The 22,321-nt window shown below is 44.0% G+C and overlaps 1 protein-coding gene and 1 long non-coding RNA gene across 6 annotated transcripts in view; one reads left to right on the top strand and one right to left on the bottom strand.

Annotated features, from left to right (window-relative positions):
• LOC309366542 overlaps positions 1-22,321 on the top strand; it is a 107,126-nt gene that overhangs the window by 60,356 nt on the left and 24,449 nt on the right. For 2 of the 5 annotated variants that reach the window (XR_014166735.1, XR_014166744.1), the window contains exon 4: positions 15,634-16,682. The exons of 2 other annotated variants lie outside the window; for them this stretch is intronic. This is a non-coding gene — a long non-coding RNA (uncharacterized lncRNA). Of the gene's footprint in view, positions 1-508; positions 5,357-15,633; positions 16,683-22,321 lie in introns of those variants that run through there. One more of the 5 variants, XR_014166738.1, reaches the window with a different exon arrangement.
• The window catches only part of UST (uronyl 2-sulfotransferase), a 128,178-nt gene that overhangs the window by 16,308 nt on the left and 89,549 nt on the right, over positions 1-22,321 (bottom strand). Inside the window, exons 6-7 of the mRNA XM_081905209.1 lie at positions 21,739-21,836; positions 20,229-20,386 (exon numbers count right to left, since the gene is read on the bottom strand). Of these exons, the coding sequence (XP_081761335.1) occupies positions 20,229-20,386; positions 21,739-21,836 (256 nt within the window). The remainder of the gene's footprint in view (positions 1-20,228; positions 20,387-21,738; positions 21,837-22,321) is intronic.

The following is a 22,321-nucleotide window of genomic DNA, read 5'->3' on the forward strand; positions in this document are numbered from 1 at the left end:
TATGTATGGGCAGCGGTGACTAACCTGTGGCCTGCATCAGGCACACCATAGGTTTTTTATCTGTGTCCCTACTACCCACCCCAATTTGTTATTTAATTTTTAAAAATACTTTTAAAATATTACTGACTTCTCCTGTAGGTTCTGTCTTGTAGGTCCTGCACTGTGATACTTCAGTGCCAAGAAGGCTCCCCCCAAAATAAATTTGTCACTTAAGAAAACAATAATACAGTGGAACCTTGGTTCTCAAGCAGCTTAGTTGATGAACAAATCAAGCAGCTTAGTTGATGAACACTGAAAACCTGGAAGTAAGTGTTAATGTTCTGGTTTTTGAACGTTTTTTGGAAGCCGAACGTCCGACAGTTTCTGCTTGAGTGCAGGAAGCTCCTGCAGCCAACTGGAAGCCGTGCCTTGGTTTTTGAACATTCTGGGAGTCAAATGAACTTCCGGAACGGATTAAGTTTGAGAACCAAGGTACCACTGTACATATATTTACTGACTGCTTCTACAGGTCCCCTTTTGGAAAGCACCTTTGAAGGTGCTTCTACGCTTCAGCCATACCCACTTTTGATGTGTGTCCTCTATAGAGTTGGCCACAGGTCCAAAAGAGAGGTTAGCCATCCCTGATGTATGGTGTGGATACTAAAACATTAGATCTACTGGTATTTAGAAGATGACAAGGACATGTACCACATTTATTATGTCAATGAAGTTGAAATATAACCTTCCACAGGCAAGTTATCAAAATTAATTATATGTTTACATTTTATTATTAAATGTGTTTCTAGAAGCTGCCTTGAATATTGTGAATGAGGTGACACATTAAAAAAATACAAAATTAGATGCTTGTTTCAGCAATTCTAAGAGCCAGAAGTGACATCTGATTTCTACAATGTTTCTTTGTGCTTTGATTTATTACTTAATACCATAATTTGATGCTTTATAAAATAATGAGACATCTGCAACATGGAGAAATGAGGCATAATCATCAGAAGAAAATGCACCCATTCAAGTTAACTACAAAAAAGCTGAAGAATTCAAAGGACCAAAAATCAAAGGGGAGTGAGTTACATTAGAAAAGCAGTCACAAATACTTTTAGGACACTCCAGCTGTTCTTGCAGGGGAAAAAAAAGATTTGAACTTCTGGAATTTATTAAGCTTGGTAAGCTTATTGGAACAGGAAAAATGCCTAGGTATTTGCTTTTGCCAAATGAAATTTAAAGCAACTCTGAAACTATAAATCTGTTTTCAAGTCTTATTTTTTTCAAACTGTAATCCTAGACGTTCACATTTTAATATTTTAAAATAGAACTTCTCAGAACAATTTTAACCAAACAAACTAATGACAAGACTGAGAAAGTGGTCTGCCTCAGTATTTATCCAGTAAAGATCAGCATAATGTACTAGTGTGAACTTCAGTTTTGCTGTTTGTGCAATATCTAAATAAGGTAAACATGTCAATCGCAGTTTGTAGGATACTAGTACTCTAGTATTCCTAACAGTTACCTAAGATTCAAACATTTACCGATGACTCCTCCATTATGGGTGATCCAACTGCTTTACATTTTATTTGGTGCAGAGTGGGCAGAGGGAGTACCTTATTTTTCCATCTATAAGATGCCCCCATGCATAAGGGGGACTCCGATTTAAGAAAATGAGGGAGATCTATCCATGTATAAGATGCCCCCAAATTCTGGACATTATTTTTAGGGGGGGAACCTAGTCTTATACATGGAAAAATACGGTAATTAAAATGGCTGCCTGGCAACCACAAGATCAAGGCGGTCCAACACGTAGCCCTCAACACCATTTTTGGCAGCCCTCAACAACACCGAAGCCTCCCCTCCCTGCAAGCCCTTGTGCTCCCTTCCCAAAGCTGGGTAAGGAGGCACTGGGCTTTGGGAAGGAGACAATGAAGGCTCTGACATGGTCCTAGAGTCCTCCCGCCTAGCAAGTGCTTTCTCAGGTTTAGGAAGGAGGTGAGAGGGTTCTAGGACCCTGTCATAGGACTGGAGGGAGTGTCAAATTTTGGCTGCCCCACCCCCCAAAGTGTGCAGCCCATGGGTTCCATGTCAAAGTACTCTTGTGGCACACTTGGTATGAGAAGTTGGAGTAATGTACTCCCCAGTTGTTTCACCACTGTAGAATGATAAAGGGCTAGTAACAGAGAGGCAGGAAGAGCCATTCCACCCTGCTTCCTAAAAATGAAATGCTTTAATAGGTCCTAAGTTTGTTATAAAATCCTGTCCCAACTGCCCAAGTTATTAAAATATAGCAAGTTTGCAGCTAACCCACTACTTGGCTGCAAAAGAGAGACGGTATCATCAGTGCAACTTTAAGTCACCTGAATTGAAGTTTGAACAAAACACACAATGGGGAAAATAGCTGAAGCCACCAAAGTTTGAACTGTCTCAAGTTACAACCAGGAAAAATCTGCTGAGTATGATTTCTAACAAAACACTAACATGTGGAGAGGGAGTTTGCAATTCAGCTCAGATTTGCAAACACCAGCAAGCTTTTGGTGAATCACAACGGAGACTCAGACTTATGAAAATATTTTAAACCATTACAGCTTTGTACAGATTTAATGGTTATTTAATAGGTTGTTGAATGTTTATAAACCTGAGTTCTTCTCTGATCGCATAAAGCGATAACACAAGCATGAATAACTGAGTTTTCAATACCACATGACTATTAATGTACGAGGAAGAGAGGGGTCATACAGACACATCCTGTCTGTACTGATGCACTCTGCGTCAGCCCCTTTCCAAGGCTCTCCTACAATAGGACAGCCTACCAAAAACGCCTAGGCTGTCCCTGTAAGCTGGGACCCTGATCTCATTTGGCAGGCTTCCTTACTGCAGACATTCCTCCAACCCCAGGGAGCCTTGAAGAGGAGCTGGAATGGGATGCAGGGGCACACATGGATAAACATATGCAGTCCTGCTCTCCTGCCTGGCACATGCTCCTGGAGGCCCAAATAGTGCTACAGGCTACAATCCAAAACATAAATACCTTAAAACAATAAAATGCAAATAACAACCAGAACTAACACTGCAGCTCACAGTTGATCTCATCTAGATTAACCCCCTTCAAAGGGTTGGGTGACGAGGACTTCAAAAACCAGTTAGCAAAAGTGCCAGTTGTATCTTGGAGGGAAGTTCCATAAATGAGGTGTCACCACAGAGAAGGCCCTACCTTGTGTCACTGTAGGCTTTACCCAGCGGTTAGACAACAGAAGGACCTCTCCTGCAGATCTCAATACAGACGTGCTCCTTTAAGTATTTGGGTCCCATGTTATTTAGAGCCTTAAACTGTAATCCTAATCTCAATTACCTGGGAGTAAATCTAAGATAGCAGCAGTCTCCTGAAATACAACACCTAAAAAAAACCCCAACCATATTTTTAAGCATGTCTTGGGGCATCTTTGAAAGAAAAATCACAAAGAATCCCCTTTGGTCTTCAACAGGAATACGATGCAACCTCAAGCGCCTACAGCTGGGGATGTAATTTATGTTTTCATTGTCTATTCTGTACTTGATATCTACTCCTCCTTTTGTTATACAAATAGTTTATTTATTTGATAAGGAACTCTGGCAACTACTGTTGACTCTCAAAACTGCTAAAACCAATTCCTCCTGAAAAGGATGCTTGAAGCTTAAAATCCTACATCTCCTATGCACTAATTTCCATCTCACATTTTGGAATAAGTTATGTTCATACATCATTTTCTTCACAATAATTTCCTCACTTTGTCCTTTATCTGCTGCACAAACCACCTTAGAATTCCTAATATAGAAATCCAATAGTTTAAGGGAAGAACTGTGTTACGTGTAGATGTTGCTCCACCCTTTAATTGTATTTTTTTTCAGAAAAGAAACATTCCCTTCCCCCTGGTGTCTATGATATATTAGCACAAGCTACTTAATGAACAGAGGAAATAGGCAAGAGAATGGGGGGTGGGATGGGACTTTCGGGTGTCAAACTTTTACAGGTTAACTTCTTTTCCCAAAATGATAGTAAAAAGACTCTACTGTATGTTTACTTTACATATTAGAATACATGGAGACACATTGCAGTGATTAATATGTTCCCAAATGTCTTTTCATGCCTGCCCTGGTTTGCTCCTAAATGAGGTTTAACCCCCAATGGAATTCAAGTATTCCAGAACTTTTTTTGAGTCTGCTTGCATAAAGAAGCATTCTAAAGAGCATATTTGAACTCTGCTTCAAAGCCAACCCCTTGTGCTGAAATTCATATACAGAAATTATTCTTAGGAATTCATTTCTAGGTATTCATTGGTTCTTCCTTCACCAATTACAAACCAAAACATTAATCTGCCATTATCAAATGCTAGCAAAATATACCAAAGTACTGTGTGGCATCTGTTTGTGAATTACTGAAAGGCACGTAATATACGGCATATGCAAGTTCTTCTCTGCACAGGAGAAAAAATTGCTTTGCGCTCGTTTTCAGATTAATGTATTAAAATTATTTTTCTTTAACAAGTGGAATATGCAATAGCATACAGCGAGATCAACACATCTCTTCTCTGAAATATACTTATTTTATACTAAATTAGAACTTGTCAGAAATTTCATTCTGTAAGCTCCTTTGAAAAGAACAAACAAATGCTTCACCTCTGCTGATGGAAAGCAATACTATCCCCCTCGACTTTCTGCACCTCCTAAAAAGCTGCTATGTAGAGAGTTGGGGGCTACTCCAGAGTAGATTTGGAAGTGAGGGTATAGGGGGAGATGGGGTTACCAAAAATGGTCTGCCTCTTCCATTTCACTGACAGGTTCAGTGAAAGGGAAGTGTTAGTTATCACGCAGGGTTTTTTGTTCCTGCAGAATAAAACCATTATTAAAGAAGACTTACAAGTTGTGCTACAAGTTAAAGAGAAAAAAATAAAACTCACAACACTGAAATTTCACGAAGAGAACATGCTATATGCCATCAGTCAATTCCTAAAACAGGCAAAATTTGTGCTGGAATTTCTTTTATTAAAAGCACAAAGAGTGCTTGCTAAAGAGTGTATTAAAATTTCAGTCAATAGAGCATAACTGGCCAAACTGATGCAAACTCATGGATAATCCTTCTATAAATCTTAATTTGTACAACAGAATGTTCAACATTTATTGAAGTCTATCATCTTGATCCTGAGTGTATTTAGCCCAAACCAGAATTTTATTGTGTTACTGAAATAAGATTTCACTCCTTTTCCAACATCTCTAGCAACTGATTCATACAGCTTTTTTTCTGTTTTCAACTTCTTTTTCTCAACCTGGTTTAACACTTGCATGACTGCCATGAAAACAAGTTTGACAAACACTTATGCTCACTAATGCACTCAGTGTCATCAGGTTGCAGTATGTGAAACACTGTGTGATGGGACGATGAGCTGCTTGTGCGTAAAATGCAAGTCCCTCAGAGTTTGATCAGGTTTTCAAACCTCTGCCTGTGACGGAGCCCCTCCAGCATGGCTGCGTCAATCACTAGTAGAATCCGAAAGTGGCTGCTTTCGGAAACGTTTCCAACATAAAAGCTCCTTAACGGAAACACGTCGTCTGGCCTCTCGGCGTGACAGTTTCCGTCGAGGTGTGGGTGTCCCTATAGGAGGTCCTGAGACCTCCCCACTGGTTTCGCTTGAAGCGTCTCTGAGCCATCCCTCCGACTCACTTTCCCTTGGAGTTCTTGCTCGCCCTCTACTGGTTCCCTCTTCCGCTGCTACTGCTCTCTCAACCTCAGGGAGCCTTTGCACCTGCGGCGCTTTAGATGTCAGTTCCCTGACATCCACCTCCCCTCCAGGGCCCCCTTCACCCCCTCCCGTCTCCTCTCCTACTGGCGGTGAGGAGGTAAAACCCCTGAAAGAACCTCCCTCATCTTCCGACGTCGCGAACACTTCCTTCCACTTGTTGCTGTTCCTACTCTCTAGGTACTCTTCGTCATCAGAGTCCACTCCATCTTCCAACTCCGACTCCGCGAACCCTTCCATTTCCTCTTCCTCATCGGTGGTGCCGAAATACTCCCTCCTAAACCTTGCTATAGGCTGAGGTTTCCTCGGGAACCTTTGGTGGAACGTTTCTGTTAAAACCTCGTCATTGACTTCCTCTGCACTTACCCAGGTGTTTTCTGACTCCGGTTCCCCTTCCCACGCCACCAAATACTCCACCTGATTACCCTTCCACCTGGAATCGAGGATTTCCGCTACATGGTTGCGGCGTTCCCTCTCTTCCAAGGCTGGTCCCCTGACGTGCTCCCCTTCACGTCCCCCCCTGTATGGTGACAGTAACGACCTGTGGAACACTGGGTGCAATTTCATGTGGTTGGGTAATCGGAGTTTGAAAGCTACCGGGTTGACCTGCTGAATCACCTCAAAGGGTCCCAATCTTCTGGGCCTCAGTTTCTTACAACCCCCTTTGAACGGCAACCCTTGGGTTGACAACCACACTTGATCCCCCACCCTTATGGTTTCACCTTCCCTTCTGTTCTTGTCTGCCTGCTTCTTATATTGTGCCTTGGCCCTTTCTAAGTTGAGCTGGAGCTGCTGATGGATGGCTTCCATCTCTTCTACAAAATGTTCAGCCGCTGGAACGCTCCATCTCTCCCCTCCTTCCCCTGGAAATGCCCTGGGGTGACACCCGTAATTAGCCAAAAAGGGACTCATCCCTGTGGACACATTCTCCGCATTATTGTAGGCAAATTCTGCCAACGCCAACTTTTCGACCCAATCGTTCTCTCTGTCATTGACATAACACCTAAGATATTGTTGAAGAATGCCATTTGCCCTTTCCGCCTGCCCGTTGGTTTCAGGGTGCCGGGCAGTTGAAAAATTAACTTCCACGTGTAGCAAGCTCATGAGCTTCCTCCAGAACCTGGAAGTAAATTGTTTGCCTCGATCTGAGATCACCCTCGAGGGAGCCCCGTGCAACCTAAAGATATGTTCCACAAACAACTTCGCCGTTTCTTCCGCTGTGACTGCATGTGAGCATGCTACAAAATGGCACATCTTAGTTAACAGGTCTACTACTACCATGATGGCTGTTTTCCCCTTGGACCTTGGCAGATCCGTCATAAAATCTATTGATATCGCTTCCCAAGGCCGTTCTGGTGTGGGTAAAGGTTCTAATAACCCTGCCGGCGCCCTTCTTTCCCCTTTGGCTCGCTGACATTGGTCACACCCTCTTACATACTCCCTTACATCTTCCCTCACCTTAGGCCACCAAAATTCCCTGGTAACCAACCACATGGTTTTGTGTTGCCCAAAATGTCCCGCCGTGGGGCTATCATGCAACTGCTTGAGTACTCTCCCCCTCAATTCACCTTCGGGTATATACAGTGCCCCTTTGTAATACAATGCCCCATTTCTTTCCTCAAAACCTCCAGGGCTCTCGCCCTCCCCCCTGAGACCTCTGAGCTTATCCTGGGCATATTCATCATTTTCCGTTTCCTCCACCAGTTCCCGTTGCCCCACCAGCGCCGCCCCACACACCCAGCGGTCCTCCGGGATGACATGTCTCTCTTCGATCACCTCCTCCCCTTCCCAATATTCTGGTTTGCGTGAGAGCGCATCCGCCCTGACGTTTTCTGGGCCTGGCACATAACAAATCTCAAAGTTAAATTTGGAGAATTCCTGTGCCCATCTCACTTGTCGTTGGTTGAGCACTCGAGCTGTTCTCCAATACTCTAAATTTTTGTGGTCGGTGCACACTTGCACCTTGTGTTGTGCCCCAATTAATAAATGTCTCCACCTCCGGAATGCTTCGTGAATGGCAAGTAGTTCCCTGTCATACACCGTGTAATTCCTCTCGGACTTATTCAGTTTCCGCGAGAAGAATGCACACGGTCTCCACTCCGACGCACTCCTCCCCGGTTGAAGAAGGACCGCCCCTATAGCCCGGTCGGATGCATCTGTTTCCACTCTCATGGGTTTTTGTAAATCCACATGCAGAAGTTGTTCTTCCGAGGCGAAAGCCCTTTTCAGTTCTTCAAAGGCTCGATCCGCCTCCACCGTCCAAACAAATTTCTTCTTGCTGCTGAGGCAGTCGGTGATGGGCGCCGTCAAGTGGGCAAAGTTCTTGATGAACTTCCGATAAAAGTTCCCAAACCCCAAGAATCTTTGCACGTCCTTCTTGGTCTTCGGTGTCTTCCATTCCAGTACCGCTTGAACCTTGCCTGGATCCATGGCCAATCCCTTGTCTGACAAGCGGTACCCCAGGAATTCCACCTCCTTGGTATGAAACTGGCACTTCTCCAGTTTCACCCACAGCTGGTTGGCTTGCAGCCTGCCCAACACTTCTCGAACGTCCCTCACATGCTGTTCCTCATCTTCCGAATACACCAACACGTCGTCTAAAAAGGCCACACAGTTCTTGTAGAGCAAAGGTCCCAGAACGTGGTTTATAAAAGCTTGAAAACAGGCGGAGCCCCCTTGTAGACCGAAGGGCATAACGAGGTATTCAAAGGCTCCCAAAGGGGTAAACATGGTGGTCTTCCATTCATCTCCCTTCCTTATGCGTATCAGATTGTACGCCCCCCGCAGGTCCAGTTTTGTAAAAATCTTTCCCTTCCTTACTCTGGTCAAAATGTCGTCAATTCGGGGCATAGGGAAAGCCAGGGGCTCCGACACTGCATTGAGGGCCCTAAAGTCACACACCAGTCTCGGTTTGTCTGTGTTCTTTTTGTCCACAAAAAACACTGGGCTGCCCCCCACCGCTCGGGACTCTCTGATGAAACCTCGCTTCAAGTTTTTGTCAATGAACTCCCTCAGCTCCTGCATCTCCCTGTCTGACATGGCGTACAGCTTGCCTACTGGGAGTTGGGCCCCTGGGAGTAGGTTGATTTGACAGTCAAAGGGTCTATGCGGTGGCAGTTTGTCTGCTTCCCTTTCGCTGAATACGTTGCTCAGATCTGCGTATTGCGGGGGCACCTTCCCTTTGCCCATCACTTCCATCCCCGCTAGGGTGACTCTGTCTCCTCCCGAGACCTTCCCCTCCTTGCAGTGTTCTAGGCAATGCGCTGACCCAAAGGAGACCACCCTCTGATGCCAGCCCACTAGCGGATCGTGTAGCGCCAGCCAGCTCATCCCCAAAATGATGGGCGCTCCTCCCAGGATGGCCACATTAAACGCTATCTGTTCGGTGTGCCTTGCCACTCTCATTATCATCGGGACAGTCTGTTGGCTAACTTCTCCCCCCAACAGCTCTCTGCCGTCAATCGTAGTCACCTGCAAGGGGTTACTTAAAGGGATGGTCTGTATCTGGTGCTCAGCTGCAAACTCCTTACTCATGAAATTACAGGAGCTGCCTGAATCCAATAGCGCCTTGACCTTTAGTGGGTGTCCGTTTGGCAGTTCTAGTAACACCTCTATCACTAAAGCAGGTCTGGGAGGTTCTGGCATGGGCACTTTCATTGCTCTTTGGCCTGGCTGCTGTGCCCCGACGGTGGCAGCCAGGCGTTGGCTTTTACTTGCTCCTTGCTTTCCTCTTCCTTTCCCCCAACAGCTCCTGCCATCCCTTGCCATTCCTTTCTTTGTGGGCAGACTCTGGCAAAGTGCCCTGGCTGTTGGCAGAGATAACATCTCTTGGCGCTCTTTCCCTCCTTCTTCCGCCCTTCACTGGGATTTGAAACTGCGCGCGCCCGCGCTGTTCCAACTTCCATCGGCTCTGCCGGCGGGAAAGATGGCTCTGGAATGTCTGGAATGCGGAACTCCCTCCAACGGTCTCCTTTCCCTTCCCGCCTTTCCAAAGCCCTCGCCTCCTGGCGCGCTCCTATGGCCAGCGCAGATTTGGTTAATTGGTCCATAGACTCCGCCCTGGGCCCCCGGGAAAGCTCATCTTTGACGGTTGAAGAAAGCCCCTCTTCGAAAAGCATTTGGATGGGCTCCGCCGATAGGTCCCACCCCAATTTATGAATCAGCATAGTAAATTCAGTCCAGTACTCACGGACAGATCTGCTTCCTTGCTGGCAAGCCATTAACTGCCTTCGCACCACCCCCTGCTCAATATCGCTGGAAAACATCAGGTCCATGGCACGAAAAAACTTCCTCGTGTCCTTTAAGATCTCATTATTCGCTGCCATCAGGGGTCTAACCCAATCTTTCGCCCCGGATTCGAGATGGCCAATCACATACGCCACTCGCGATTCCTCGTCGGGGAAGTCATCAAACTGCAAGTTTAGAGCGTATTGCATCTCTGTTCTAAAGGCATGATAGTTCCTGGGATCCCCCCCGAATTTCTGCACCAATCCTGGTACCTTTCTGGCGAGCGGGGTGGTTTTCTCCTTTCCCTTTTCTGCATCCTGAGCCCTCCTCTCCTCAAGCCTCGCCGTTTGCAGCGCCAACTGGATCTCCAACGCTCTGTACCTTTCTTCCAGGCTCGGACCCCCTCCAGCTGCTCCTGCACCCCCGGTTCCGGCTGGGTTGCTCATGATGCTTCTCTCTGCACAAGCTGGCTTTCGGTGACTTTCCAATTGCTGTGATGGGACGATGAGCTGCTTGTGCGTAAAATGCAAGTCCCTCAGAGTTTGATCAGGTTTTCAAACCTCTGCCTGTGACGGAGCCCCTCCAGCATGGCTGCGTCAATCACTAGTAGAATCCGAAAGTGGCTGCTTTCGGAAACGTTTCCAACATAAAAGCTCCTTAACGGAAACACGTCGTCTGGCCTCTCGGCGTGACAGTTTCCGTCGAGGTGTGGGTGTCCCTATAGGAGGTCCTGAGACCTCCCCACTGGTTTCGCTTGAAGCGTCTCTGAGCCATCCCTCCGACTCACTTTCCCTTGGAGTTCTTGCTCGCCCTCTACTGGTTCCCTCTTCCGCTGCTACTGCTCTCTCAACCTCAGGGAGCCTTTGCACCTGCGGCGCTTTAGATGTCAGTTCCCTGACACACTGCATAGCCATTGATAGGTTTGCTGGCATAATCAGTGCTTAATTTCTAGAAAGAAAGATACCAGGGTCGAGTTGGGCTGCAGAAGTCACCCTCTGATCTGGAAGTCTGTTCCCTTCTTGTTGTTGTGTGTGAACTCTCTGTAATTATACACAGCTAAAGGAAATGATCAATTCTGATCGCCGAAGAATTGATGCTTTTGAATTATGGTGCTGGAGGAGACTCTTGAGAGTCCCATGGACTGCAAGAAGATCAAACCTCTCCATACTGAAGGAAATCAACCCTGAGTGCTCACTGGAAGGACAGATTGTGAAGCTGAGGCTCCAGTACTTTGGCCACCTCATGAGAAGAGAAGACTCCCTGGAGAAGACCCTGATGTTGGGAAAGATGGAGGGCACAAGGAGAAGGGGGCGACAGAGGAGGAGATGGCTGGATAGTGTTTTCGAGGTTACCAGCATGAGTTTGACCAAACTGCGGGAGGCAGTGGAGGACAGAGGTGCCTGGCGTTCTCTGGTCCATGGGGTCACGAAGAGTCGGACACGACTAAACGACTAAACAACAACAAAAAGGAAATGAATTCTGCATCCCCTCATGAGCACATGAGGCTTTAGTACTGAAAGCAGATGCCCAGTGCTGACCCTGGAACAAATGAAGACATGAGCATAGCAAATTTATCAAAAACAACCAACAATTTTGAACAAATAAATCCTAGTTTAAAACGAGTCCCCCAAGGCCATGTTTGGACATCTTCATAAACTGTAAACAAGCCTAAGTGAGCCTTGGGCACATATGGCTGAGGGAAGAATTCAGAAGCTTTAGTGACTTCAGAGAAGTGTGACTAGCCCAAGGTCACCCAGCCGCTGCATGTGGAGGAGTGCAGATGCGAACCCGGTTCACCAGATTACGAGACTACCACTCTTAACCACTATACCACACTGGCTCTCAGCAACGAATGATACTTAATGCCTGAAAAAAAAACATGAAACCATAAGCCAGGGGTGGAGAACCTCTGGCCCATAGGCCAGTCCTGGCCTGCGAAGGCACCCAGTTTGGCTCACAGGGCTTTCCCCCAAAAAACTATGCCCAGACCCATCAACTGATGTCAACAGCATGGGAGGACAGGGTTTAATTCTGCATTGGCTACATGATCTTGTTCCCAGGAACAAGACTGCACTGCCAAGGCAACACAATTTGCATCACATTCATCAGCTGTGACAATTAAATCCCTAAAATTCATTTCAAAATAGGTGTCTCATGCAATCTTCTTCAGAGAGGATTTAAAACTGCTCAAACAGAAGCGTGAGGCCTGTTCAAAGCCTTTTGCAAGTTTCCCCCCTCATCCTTGGAGGCTTAAATTGGAAGAGAGACTTGGTACAGGCTTTGTGACTCTCCTCCTGCTCCTCTTTTAAGCCTCCAAGATCAGGGACTTAAAGGGCGAAGACTTGGAGAACCCTTTGCAAGTTTCTCTATATTCCCTTTTGAAGCCTCTGAGATTGGGGGACTTAAAAAAGGAGCACAAGGAGACTTGAAGCACAAAAGATTTTGATAGGTGGGTGGCCTCATGAGGCAGATCCTGATAATGGTACAGTGGTACCTCGCAAGACGAATGCCTCGGAAGACGAAAAACTCGCAAGACGAAAGAGTTTTTCGTTTTATTAGTTGCTTCGCAAGACGATTTTCCCTATGGGCTTGCTTCGCAAGACGAATGTCTTGCGAGTTTGTTTCCTTTTTCTTAAAACCGTTAATACCAGGGTGCATCCGTGCTTCGCAAGACGAAAAATCCGCAAGACGAAGAAACTCACAGAACCAATTAATTTCGTCTTGCGAGGTACCACTGTATTATGGCCTGTGGAGCCAAAAAGTTTCCCCAGTCCTGCCATAGGCTAAACCTTTTGGCACTGACCAAGCAGGCTGGCAACTACTACTTTTTCCAATCTACATAGCTGCTCACCCTATAATTGGGCCGTGATGGAATGAAACCTTGATACTTTATGTATCTTGTGTACAGGCTTGCAATTTATCATATTTCTTGCAAGAGTCACAGACCAAGATTACCTACAAAGGTCTTTACAACAGGCATCTACATGGCTTTAAAATAATGCATGCACATACATGTACTTTTGCTCACCTTGCACCTACATTTTATATGCAGTTATAATTTCATACTTTGTGCCAGTTTCAGCTGGTGAATCAAAACATCTTGGGGGCAAGTCAAGGAGAAATCAAGAGACAAGGCCCTGGTACTCATACGGAATGTATTTAGAGAACTGGGGTGGCGGGGGGAGAACGACTCACATTGAACAGCTATGTTATTTTAAATTGGTTTTATGTTTTATGCGTACAAGGCAGTGCTGGAATTTCAAAGTTGGCTTTTGCTTGCATTCATCATAAAACATGTTATATGAGGAGCTGCTGCTGCTACCACTAGCAAAACAGCTGCTGCTAGAAATTAAGAGGCCAGTGGTCTTAACAATTTATTTTTCCTCTGGTAAGTATGCCTGATAAATGGGGTTCAGTATTTTATGGAAAAATTAACATTGTTTTCAGTCATTCTGCAGACGCAGGCTTTTGAAACAGACTTCTGAAATCTATTTTTATATTTCAAAATCCTGCTGATGTGTTCATTGTATCTAGAGATGGTGTCAATAGCTGAATAATGCCTTTTTGTTTGCTATGAGATTTTGATGAATGACAGCTAAGTACTTGAAATACAAAACAACAATCTATTCCTGCTTCTCAGACTTTTGCAAAGTGAAAAGCCACATTTGGCACCGATCAATACCAAATTCTTTGCCACAGGCCATGCACTATTAGGCTTTGGTAATTGAATGGGACATTACTTCTCGAAACAGAAGCAATTAACAGACCTACCATTTCCTGGCAAAGCCCTTGTAGGGTTGCACTCAGGTTTTTTTTGTGTGTACTTGGCTATGATACCTGAGTACAAAATACATGAGCTGCACGTCAGCTATGAAGCATATTTACATGAATTGTGTGCCCTTGTTTCTTTACAATACAGTATACGCAAATAGACACTTGATCTTATTCACTTTGCTTTTGAGTTATGTTTTGATACACATCAGAAATCAATCAGAAGCTTTGGCCTAGCTGTTGAATGAAGTCCTGATTCAAGTCTTAGCTTCACACCAAAAAAAGAATGAATAATCATTTGTTTGTTTTTTCTCAAACTTTAGAAAACAGAAACAGGAATGGAAAATTTGTCACTGTTACAGAATACAGTGGTACCTCGGGTTAAGTACTTACTTTGTTCCGGAGGTCCGTACTTAACCTGAAACTGTTCTTAACCTGAAGCACCACTTTAGCTAACGGGGTCTCCTGCCGCCACGCCGCCGGAGCCCGATTTCTGTTCTTATCCTGAAGCAAACTTCTTAACCTGAAGCACTATTTCTGGCTTAGTGGAGTGTGTAACCTGAAGCGTATGTAACCCGAGGTACCACTGTACAGGTGAAAAACAGTGTTGATCACCATTAAATCTGGATACAGTTTGGCCATGAATCCATCCTCAGAGAGGAATGAGTCCATTATATCACTTACAAGTGCCTTTCAGGAGGGCAGAGGAAGGTCAAAGGAAGAAGCAGGCAGGTCTCTATCCTGTCACCAGGGAAGAGACCCTGACAAAAACCTAGGACACAAGTGCTCCGCAAGTTGTGGATACCTTGGGAACATTACTCAGTGCAACATAAGACCTCTCCCCTGTTGCTCTCCTAAGCAGCACATCCAGAGAGTGTTGGGGTGTGTGTGTGTGGTTTTTCCTGCTTCCTCCAAAAGCTAAAATGAAACTCCATCTCCTTCCAGAACTTCTTTAACATATATGTAGAATGGAAAAGAGCAAGGTTGGTGATGGCCACCAAAAACTGGGAGGGAAATGGTTTAGGCTTGGGATCCCTTTTGATGGTCATCTGCGGCTTAGGTGCTAATCCCAGGAAGCTTCTTTCTCCTGTGACCTCATTCTGGCTGGCTGGTCTGTAGGGAGATTGGAGCTCTCCAATTCTGGCGGAAAGCAAGCCAGAGGTTCTCAAGGTTCTCTACTGTTTCTGATGATTCCATCTTAGGCAGGCTCCCTACAGCTGTTTACAAGCTCAAGAGAGATGTGCAGAGATCACAATCAACTTGGGAGTATGTTCAGATTAAAAGAAACAAACAAAACCCCCTGTGCTCAGAGGCCATTGTGCTTATTAGGAAAAAGTTGTTGTCATCATCTGCACAGTTGAGCTTCTTAAGAATAATCTTCTGGCACATGAATGAATATATATATATATAGAGAGAGAGAGAGAGAGAGAGAGAGATACTGGATGTAAGATGTTAGCTTGCTAATCCCTTGTGAATCTAGGGACTCACATACATTTCTTTTACTACATTTGAGCATAAAAGTTCATCTATGTAACTTTATTATTTAGATTTATTAGCGATTTTTGTGGAAAGCAAGCTGTGCATACCATAAAACTTAAAAAGTGAATTCAAACACAAGACACTGTGTTATGCAAAATATTGTCATAACACAAGGAAAATAAAAGCTTGAACTTCTTATATTTTTATGCATGGTTTCAAACACCTAATAGGTGGATTGAGGAAGATTTACCAATTTACTATGTAGTAGCTGAGGCTTGAGTACAGCAAGGAAGTGTGTGAACTTGTTTCTGGCAATAATGGAGATGCAGTAGCACATATATGGCTGCAGTTACTAATCAAATTCATGCATCAGATCATTCCTTGCTTTTTCAGCTCTAAGGGGAGATCAACCTTTTTCTCTGCAAGCAGCTGAAAAATGAGTTTGAAAGCAAGTCCAGGGAATGAATATGGTGGAAGAGAAACAAAGCAGCCCATCAGCAAGCTGACCCCAAGAGAGGCTCCCTAAACTAACGCTGTAACAAAGTAACTGCTGTGCCAAGAAACCAGATGTGATCACTGAAAGAACAGCTCCACAGCTTGGTGCCCTCAAAAGACTATAAAATGTCAACAACATAATGCAAAGTCAAGGAGAAATAAAGTAAGCCTATCTAACTTCTGAAATTAAGGCTAAAATCCTATTCCACGTGGAATGCACATCTCTAATAATGCATAACACATTGGATGCAACACTGTGTGAGTGCAAGTTCATTCCCCTATCTCACTGGCAATTTGCATCTCTACAATATTTGTATTTGGGAAATGAGCATTTTACTGCAGAGTCTTTTACCTCTTTAGTTTTTGGGTTTATTCAAAGCTGGTTTATCCTCAGATTCAGGATAGTCATACAGCTACTGAACTCAGCTGCAAGTAACAGAGATCAGCTGTGGGTATTGTAAAGCTATATTTCCACCTATCCACCTACAAAGTTACCGGAGAAAGAGCCTGTGCAACTAGGAAAGATAATGGATTAATTCTGCCTCCCAAATGTTCAGATTGTGTGGCCCAATCATTTTATGATATCTATGGCAGAGAAAAGTATGTTTGATTTACATAATTAAATGCTTTTATGAGGAAAAAAACAACCCACACTCTCAGCTTGGAACCTATACTATTTGTTTTGTGCTCCATCTGCTAGTACTTTATAGAATTTCAACCAAACACAACTCATCATTTATTTGCCAAAGAAAAGCCAGTTCAAGAGCAGAAACTGGTAACACCAAGAAATTGGCTCTCTGGTCTAGCTCACTCTGCACTCCAGACTCAGCTTCTGACTCTACTAGTAGCTGTGGTCTAAACCATTGAGGCTCTTGGGCTTGCTGATCAGAAGGTCAGAGGTTTGAATCCCTGCAATGGGGTGAGCTCCCGTTGCTCTGTCCCAGCTCCTGTCAACCTAGCAGTTCAAAAGCACACCAGTGCAAGTAGATAAACAGGTACTGCTTCGGTGGGAAGGGAAACAGCATTTCTGGTTTCCGTCAAGGTGTTCCATTGCACCAGAAGTGGTTTAGCCCTGCTGGCCACATGACCTGGAAAGTTGTCTGTGGACAAACGCCAGCTCCCTCAGTCGGAAAGCGAGATGAGTGCTGTAACCCCATAGTCGCCTTTGAGTGGCCTTAACCCTCCAGGGCTGTCCTTTTCCTTTTTTACCTTTACACTGCACTGATTTTCTGATTTTAACTAAGCTCCCTCTATCTACACAACTGTTTATATTTCCAGACAAGGAATGGGCTCTGTTTATATCTACAGTTTTGAGCAACCAATGTGGAGAAGGCTGTGTGTGCTCAGGAGAGCCTCTCACACCCGTTTTCTTGTCCAACAGCCCTACAGTGCTGTCAGTCAGGTCTTACTGCCTGGTAGTTGCTGGCACCACCCTTCCACTCACTCTCACAGCCCAGATGGGAGGGGACTGATGATGCATTAAAACACCTTGAGTTTGTGCATCCTGCATTCCTTGGTACAACCTGCTCACAACTTGCTGGGGGGAAGCAGGGCTAGCTTTCAGGGGGCTTATTCTGCCCAAGATCAAAGCAGCTTGCTTGGTTCCCTGATAGATCTCCCTCAGCCTCCTAAAGCCCGGGCCATGAACTCTGAAACCCATGCACACTGCATTCCCCAGGGGGTAGAGGCAGCCCATGCTCCCCTAGTCTTTCCCAGTGCTCCGAAGAACACACTGGTCTCTTAGGACTCCTAAACTTTCAGTAAAATGGATTCCAAAACGTATAGTTGTCGGGATCCCAGATTCTCCTTCGTCTCTCAGTTGCCTTCTAGACCATCAGCCATGGTATCCCTTCTGGAGTGGCTGTCCAAGTTGGCACTACATTGCAGTGTTTCCACTTGCATTTGAATAGTTGGTTCACTCATGATCCAACTCTTGGTAATTCTGCTGCCCCTGAATTTGTGTGTGTGTGTGTGTGTGTGTGTGTGTGTGTGTGTGTGAGAGACCTTGGAGAGGGCATTCTTTGTGGCAGTTGCTAAGCTGTGGAATTCCCTTTTAGAAAGGCGTTTAGTTTGTAATCGGTTTTAACTGTCAGGGTGGGGAGGCTTTTTGAGTAATTTTTATTTTTACTTGCTGTGCTATTTTTGATGTCTTACTGTTTTCTGCTGCTATTTTAATGTTTTCATGCTTTTGTATTAAATCAAAAGTGACATTTTGAATTGTTAACTTGTGGTTTTATTTTTGCTGCTAGGTGCCTTGAGCTTTTTTGAGGAAAGGCAGGCTATAATAAACAAAATAAATAATAAATAATTGTGAGAGTGGAGACAGATGATTGCTGCTTTCCATGGATTACCAGCTGACGTGTGGCAGATTTTCAAGCAATCATTGCACTGTTAGTGGTTGTCTGCTTCAGTCCACAGATTGCAAAAATATAGCCTATAGGCTTGCTCTTGGGCCCATGTGAGCTGTATGCCAGCACGGTCCTAGACTGTGTGTAGCCATCACAGGGAAGAGGTGATCATCCTACAAATGCCTGTCAACTAATCTGTGAATTGGATCTTAGCTCAAGACACCTTTTTCATGCTTCAGGTTGAGATGTGATGGGACAAACATTTCTGCTTCTGCCCTTGATTCACAAAATCCTCATTTTAGAGAACATAAAATTATTTTCAATCTGAACATCTTCAAAATAATCCTTGAAATGCAAAAGTCCACCAGAAAGTCTATTCCCATGATAAAAATACATATGGTGGGATTCACCTAACAAGTACCAATAGGAGACATTCAGTGGGGCTTGCCTCTCTCTACCCCTCGGAATAACCCTCTGAACAATGCAGGAGGAGAATGGGGATAGGCCTGTCTGGGAAGTCGAACTGTTTGCACTGACAGAACACTCACCTTAGCACAGTGCTGAATTCCTCCCATATAAATCTAAATATTTTTTGTATAAGTTAAAAGTGAATGGTTACATATTGCAAACCTTCTCCAAAGATTACTATGACCATCACAAATTATACATTTATTTTAGAAGGCAAACTTCATATATAACAGATAACAAAAACTATCGGTTTTAGGCACACTTATTTAAGCAGTGATTTATAAAACATGGTTCTGTTCCAATCAAAGCATTTTTCAGAGTACATCTGAATCTTACAGGCTCAAGATGGTTTTTCCTACTAATTTTCTCTTCACTGATCAGAATATAAAATGTGAACAGTTGAGAGACAGAATGTATGTGACTCTTCTTTCAAGTTTCATGTTTTATAATTGTATGAGAAAATAAGAGGGACAATGCCATCTTCTGGCCAAATCAAGTTAGCATGGAATAAAGATACTAATTAACTTCCATACTTAATACATATTTGGCTCTTCAAAGTTTAAATTTCCCTTTCTCATGAGTTTTGGCATTATATGAAAATAAATGTGCTTATTTACCAGAAGCAGAAGCTTACTCTTAAAATGAAAATAATTAACATAGCATTTGTCTCACTGCTACTGACTGTTACACAAAAAGATTTAGCATTATTTATGCTAGATTTAGTTGAAATCAGTACAAAGAAGAAGAAAAAAACATTTCTTGTTATTGCACATGCAGACTATTCTTCAGAAGAGGCTTAAGACAAATAAAAAAATCTATGATCCAAATTCAGAGGTGTATCCAGGCATGTCACTCATCTGACAGAATGGGGAAGGGGATTTAGAGAGGAGACAGATGAGCTTCCCTCCCCATTCTTCTGATAGAAGCCTTACCATCAGCTGAGTGACACTGCTGATACAACCCATTGCAAGTTTGCAGCAGAAGCTAGCTGTGGATGGCACTAACTGACAAGATCCTTTGATGTCTCCAAGAACTGCCCCCCCCAAAAGATACCAAGCAAAATGTTTCATGTATAAAAAGAGCATTTCCTTGAAAAATGATGACAGCAAAGAAACAACAGAAAAATGTACTTAGGTGTTGTGCTTCTAAAAAGAAAAAAGACCGCCAACCTATATAGTGGGAGGGCCAAGCTGGCATTCACTGGGCACCTGGCATTTCAGCTGCAGAGCTGCAAGGAAGCCTTGCATATTCCGTGGCTAAGGGATGTGCTATGAGGTTCTATGTTACATCTGTTTCCCCATGTTTTAGAAGTGGGTTCTGTTGGTAACTGGATCAATGAGTAAGACATGTTAGGAAGGAAGCCTCTTCTGAGACATATGCTCTCCCTGCCACTTCTCTGTTAGCTACAGCAGGACACTCCAAACATCTCTAAATCATAGTTTCCATACTGTGTTTCTGGGGGGGCCTTACTTACTTGAAAGCAATAGCTGAACAGAAGATGCAAAGAATATGGAAACATTTTTTTCCACTCTAATCCAATGAACGCACTTTTTTAAAAAAGAGTGAACATCAGAGTTACAGCTGTCTTATTGCTACTTCAGCATTTCATATATGTCATTTAAGAATATTACATTTATTTATTAAAAAAGAAAAACCAATCATGGATATATCAGAAGACATTTACCTGGGTTTTTGTAGATACTGAGTACATCCTTGAAATAATGAGGTAAAAATCTTTCTAGTAAAAGCAGCACATCCTCCAATTCCTCCAGAATCCCCACAAGTAGGAAATTTTCATTCACATTCACTTTTGCTCTTTCAAGGGCCCATTCCCCAGGCTCCCTTCAAGAACATAAAAGAAAAGAATCTTTAAACTGAATTTGCAAACAAAAGTTTTACACTGTAATAAAAACTGAGTTTAGAACAATTCACAGTATTAAGGCCTCTAGGCAGCTAGAATATTTCACCAACTGCGGAATATCAATCATTTTTTAATGTTTGCTATCTAAGTTTCTGTGACATATTTTTAGTCTTTCAAATAATCTTGTTTATAAGCCATCAATATACCAAGAAGCTGACATATGGCTTGCCCTGCACAGCACAGCACAGCTTTCACTAACCTCATGCCCTCCAGAGGTTTGGACTATAACTCCCATCAGCCTCAGACAGCACCTGAGTTGTAATCTAAAATTTCTGGACCGCACCAGGTGAGTAAAAGCTGGCATAACCTCATTAGGTTTAGCAACTTAAAGCAACAAAGGATCTGCCACATCAAGGGATCGAAGCCATCAATAGTGGCCTATTTCTGGTTGGGAATGTTATATGGGCAGCAGGCCAAATCCTTATCTTCCCTACCCAAATTAGACAGCACTCACCCATCAATCACTTGGTGTCACTATGACATCAGGAGATGGTCACTGGAATTCAAGGCAACATGCAAGGTTTGCAAAGAGCCTTGTGTGGTAGTTTAAAGTGAAATCACCACATATCAGCTGATAGACAGTGACTTCAAGTCTACTTCTGGCAGGGAATTGGCTGTGTCATCAGGTTCAGTTGCATCTCTACCTGCCCCACATCTGATGTCACAGATGAAGAAGAGAAGAGTTTGGATTTGATATCCCGCCTTTCACTCCCTTTAAGGAGTCTCAAAGCGGCTAACATTCTCCTTTCCCTTCCTCCCCCACAACAAACACTCTGTGAGGTGAGTGGGGCTGAGAGACTTCACAGAAGTGTGACTGGCCCAAGGTCACCCAGCAGCTGCATGTGGAGGAGCGGAGACGCGAACCCGGTTCCCCAGATTAGAGACTACCGCTCTTAACCACTACACCACACTGATGGGGCAGGTGGCTATATTCTGGCAAAACCTGGATATTGAATTCTGGATATATTGGTGCTTTTTGAGGTGTGAAAAGAAGAGGCTTATTAGAGCCATCTTATTTTTGCATTCCTACTATTCAGTATTTTAGAAAGGAAAGGTTGATTGATCTGTCTTCTCCTTTAGCATTTGGCACAGCTTGCTTTCTAATGCAATCTGTGAACTGGTATTCTGCACAACTCTTTGACTTTCAGATTAATTACCAGCATGATGCATTTTGGGCTCTCTGCTGTTTTCTGTGGAACATTCCAAAACTGAAATCACCCCAGCTCCAGTAGGTGGTAAGAAATAACTTTGAAAAGGGAGATAACATAGTTACCTGCATCTTGGATGCTGTCCACAAAAATATGGAATAATATAAAATAACCTGGGATTGGAACATTCAGGGTAGTTCTCAAGAATGCATACGTTAATATCCTAAAAGAAGGGGAGGGGGGAAGAAAAGAAAATGTTGTAAATGAACTATGAAGTTCTCTGTTGTCTTCCAGTGATGGAGCACAGATCTAAGGCCCGAATTGTCGAACAAACCGTTGCATCAACATGATTTACTACATTCAGAAGGGAATCCTCATGTTTTACTTATATTTCTTTTGAAACTTACAGGTGTATGGGTGTGCATATGCCCTTTAAAAACAAAACAAGATCCACTTATATCTGCTTCCTTGCATAACAGAAATCTGTTTGTGCAATGGAACTTACCGTATTTTTCGCCCTATAGGACGCACTTTTCCCCCTCCAAAAATGAAGGGGAAATGTGTGTGCGTCCTATGGGGCAAATGCAGGCTTTTGCTGAAGCCTGGAGAGCGAGAGGGGTCGGTGCGCACCGACCCCTCTCGCTCTCCAGGCTTCAGGAGAGCCGCAGCGCCAGCCCCACAAGGTTGGGGGACAGTGGGGAGGCGGAA

Source organism: Podarcis melisellensis (genome assembly GCF_964234715.1).
Source record: "Podarcis melisellensis genome assembly, chromosome: 3".
Lineage (NCBI taxonomy): Eukaryota > Metazoa > Chordata > Lepidosauria > Squamata > Lacertidae > Podarcis > Podarcis melisellensis.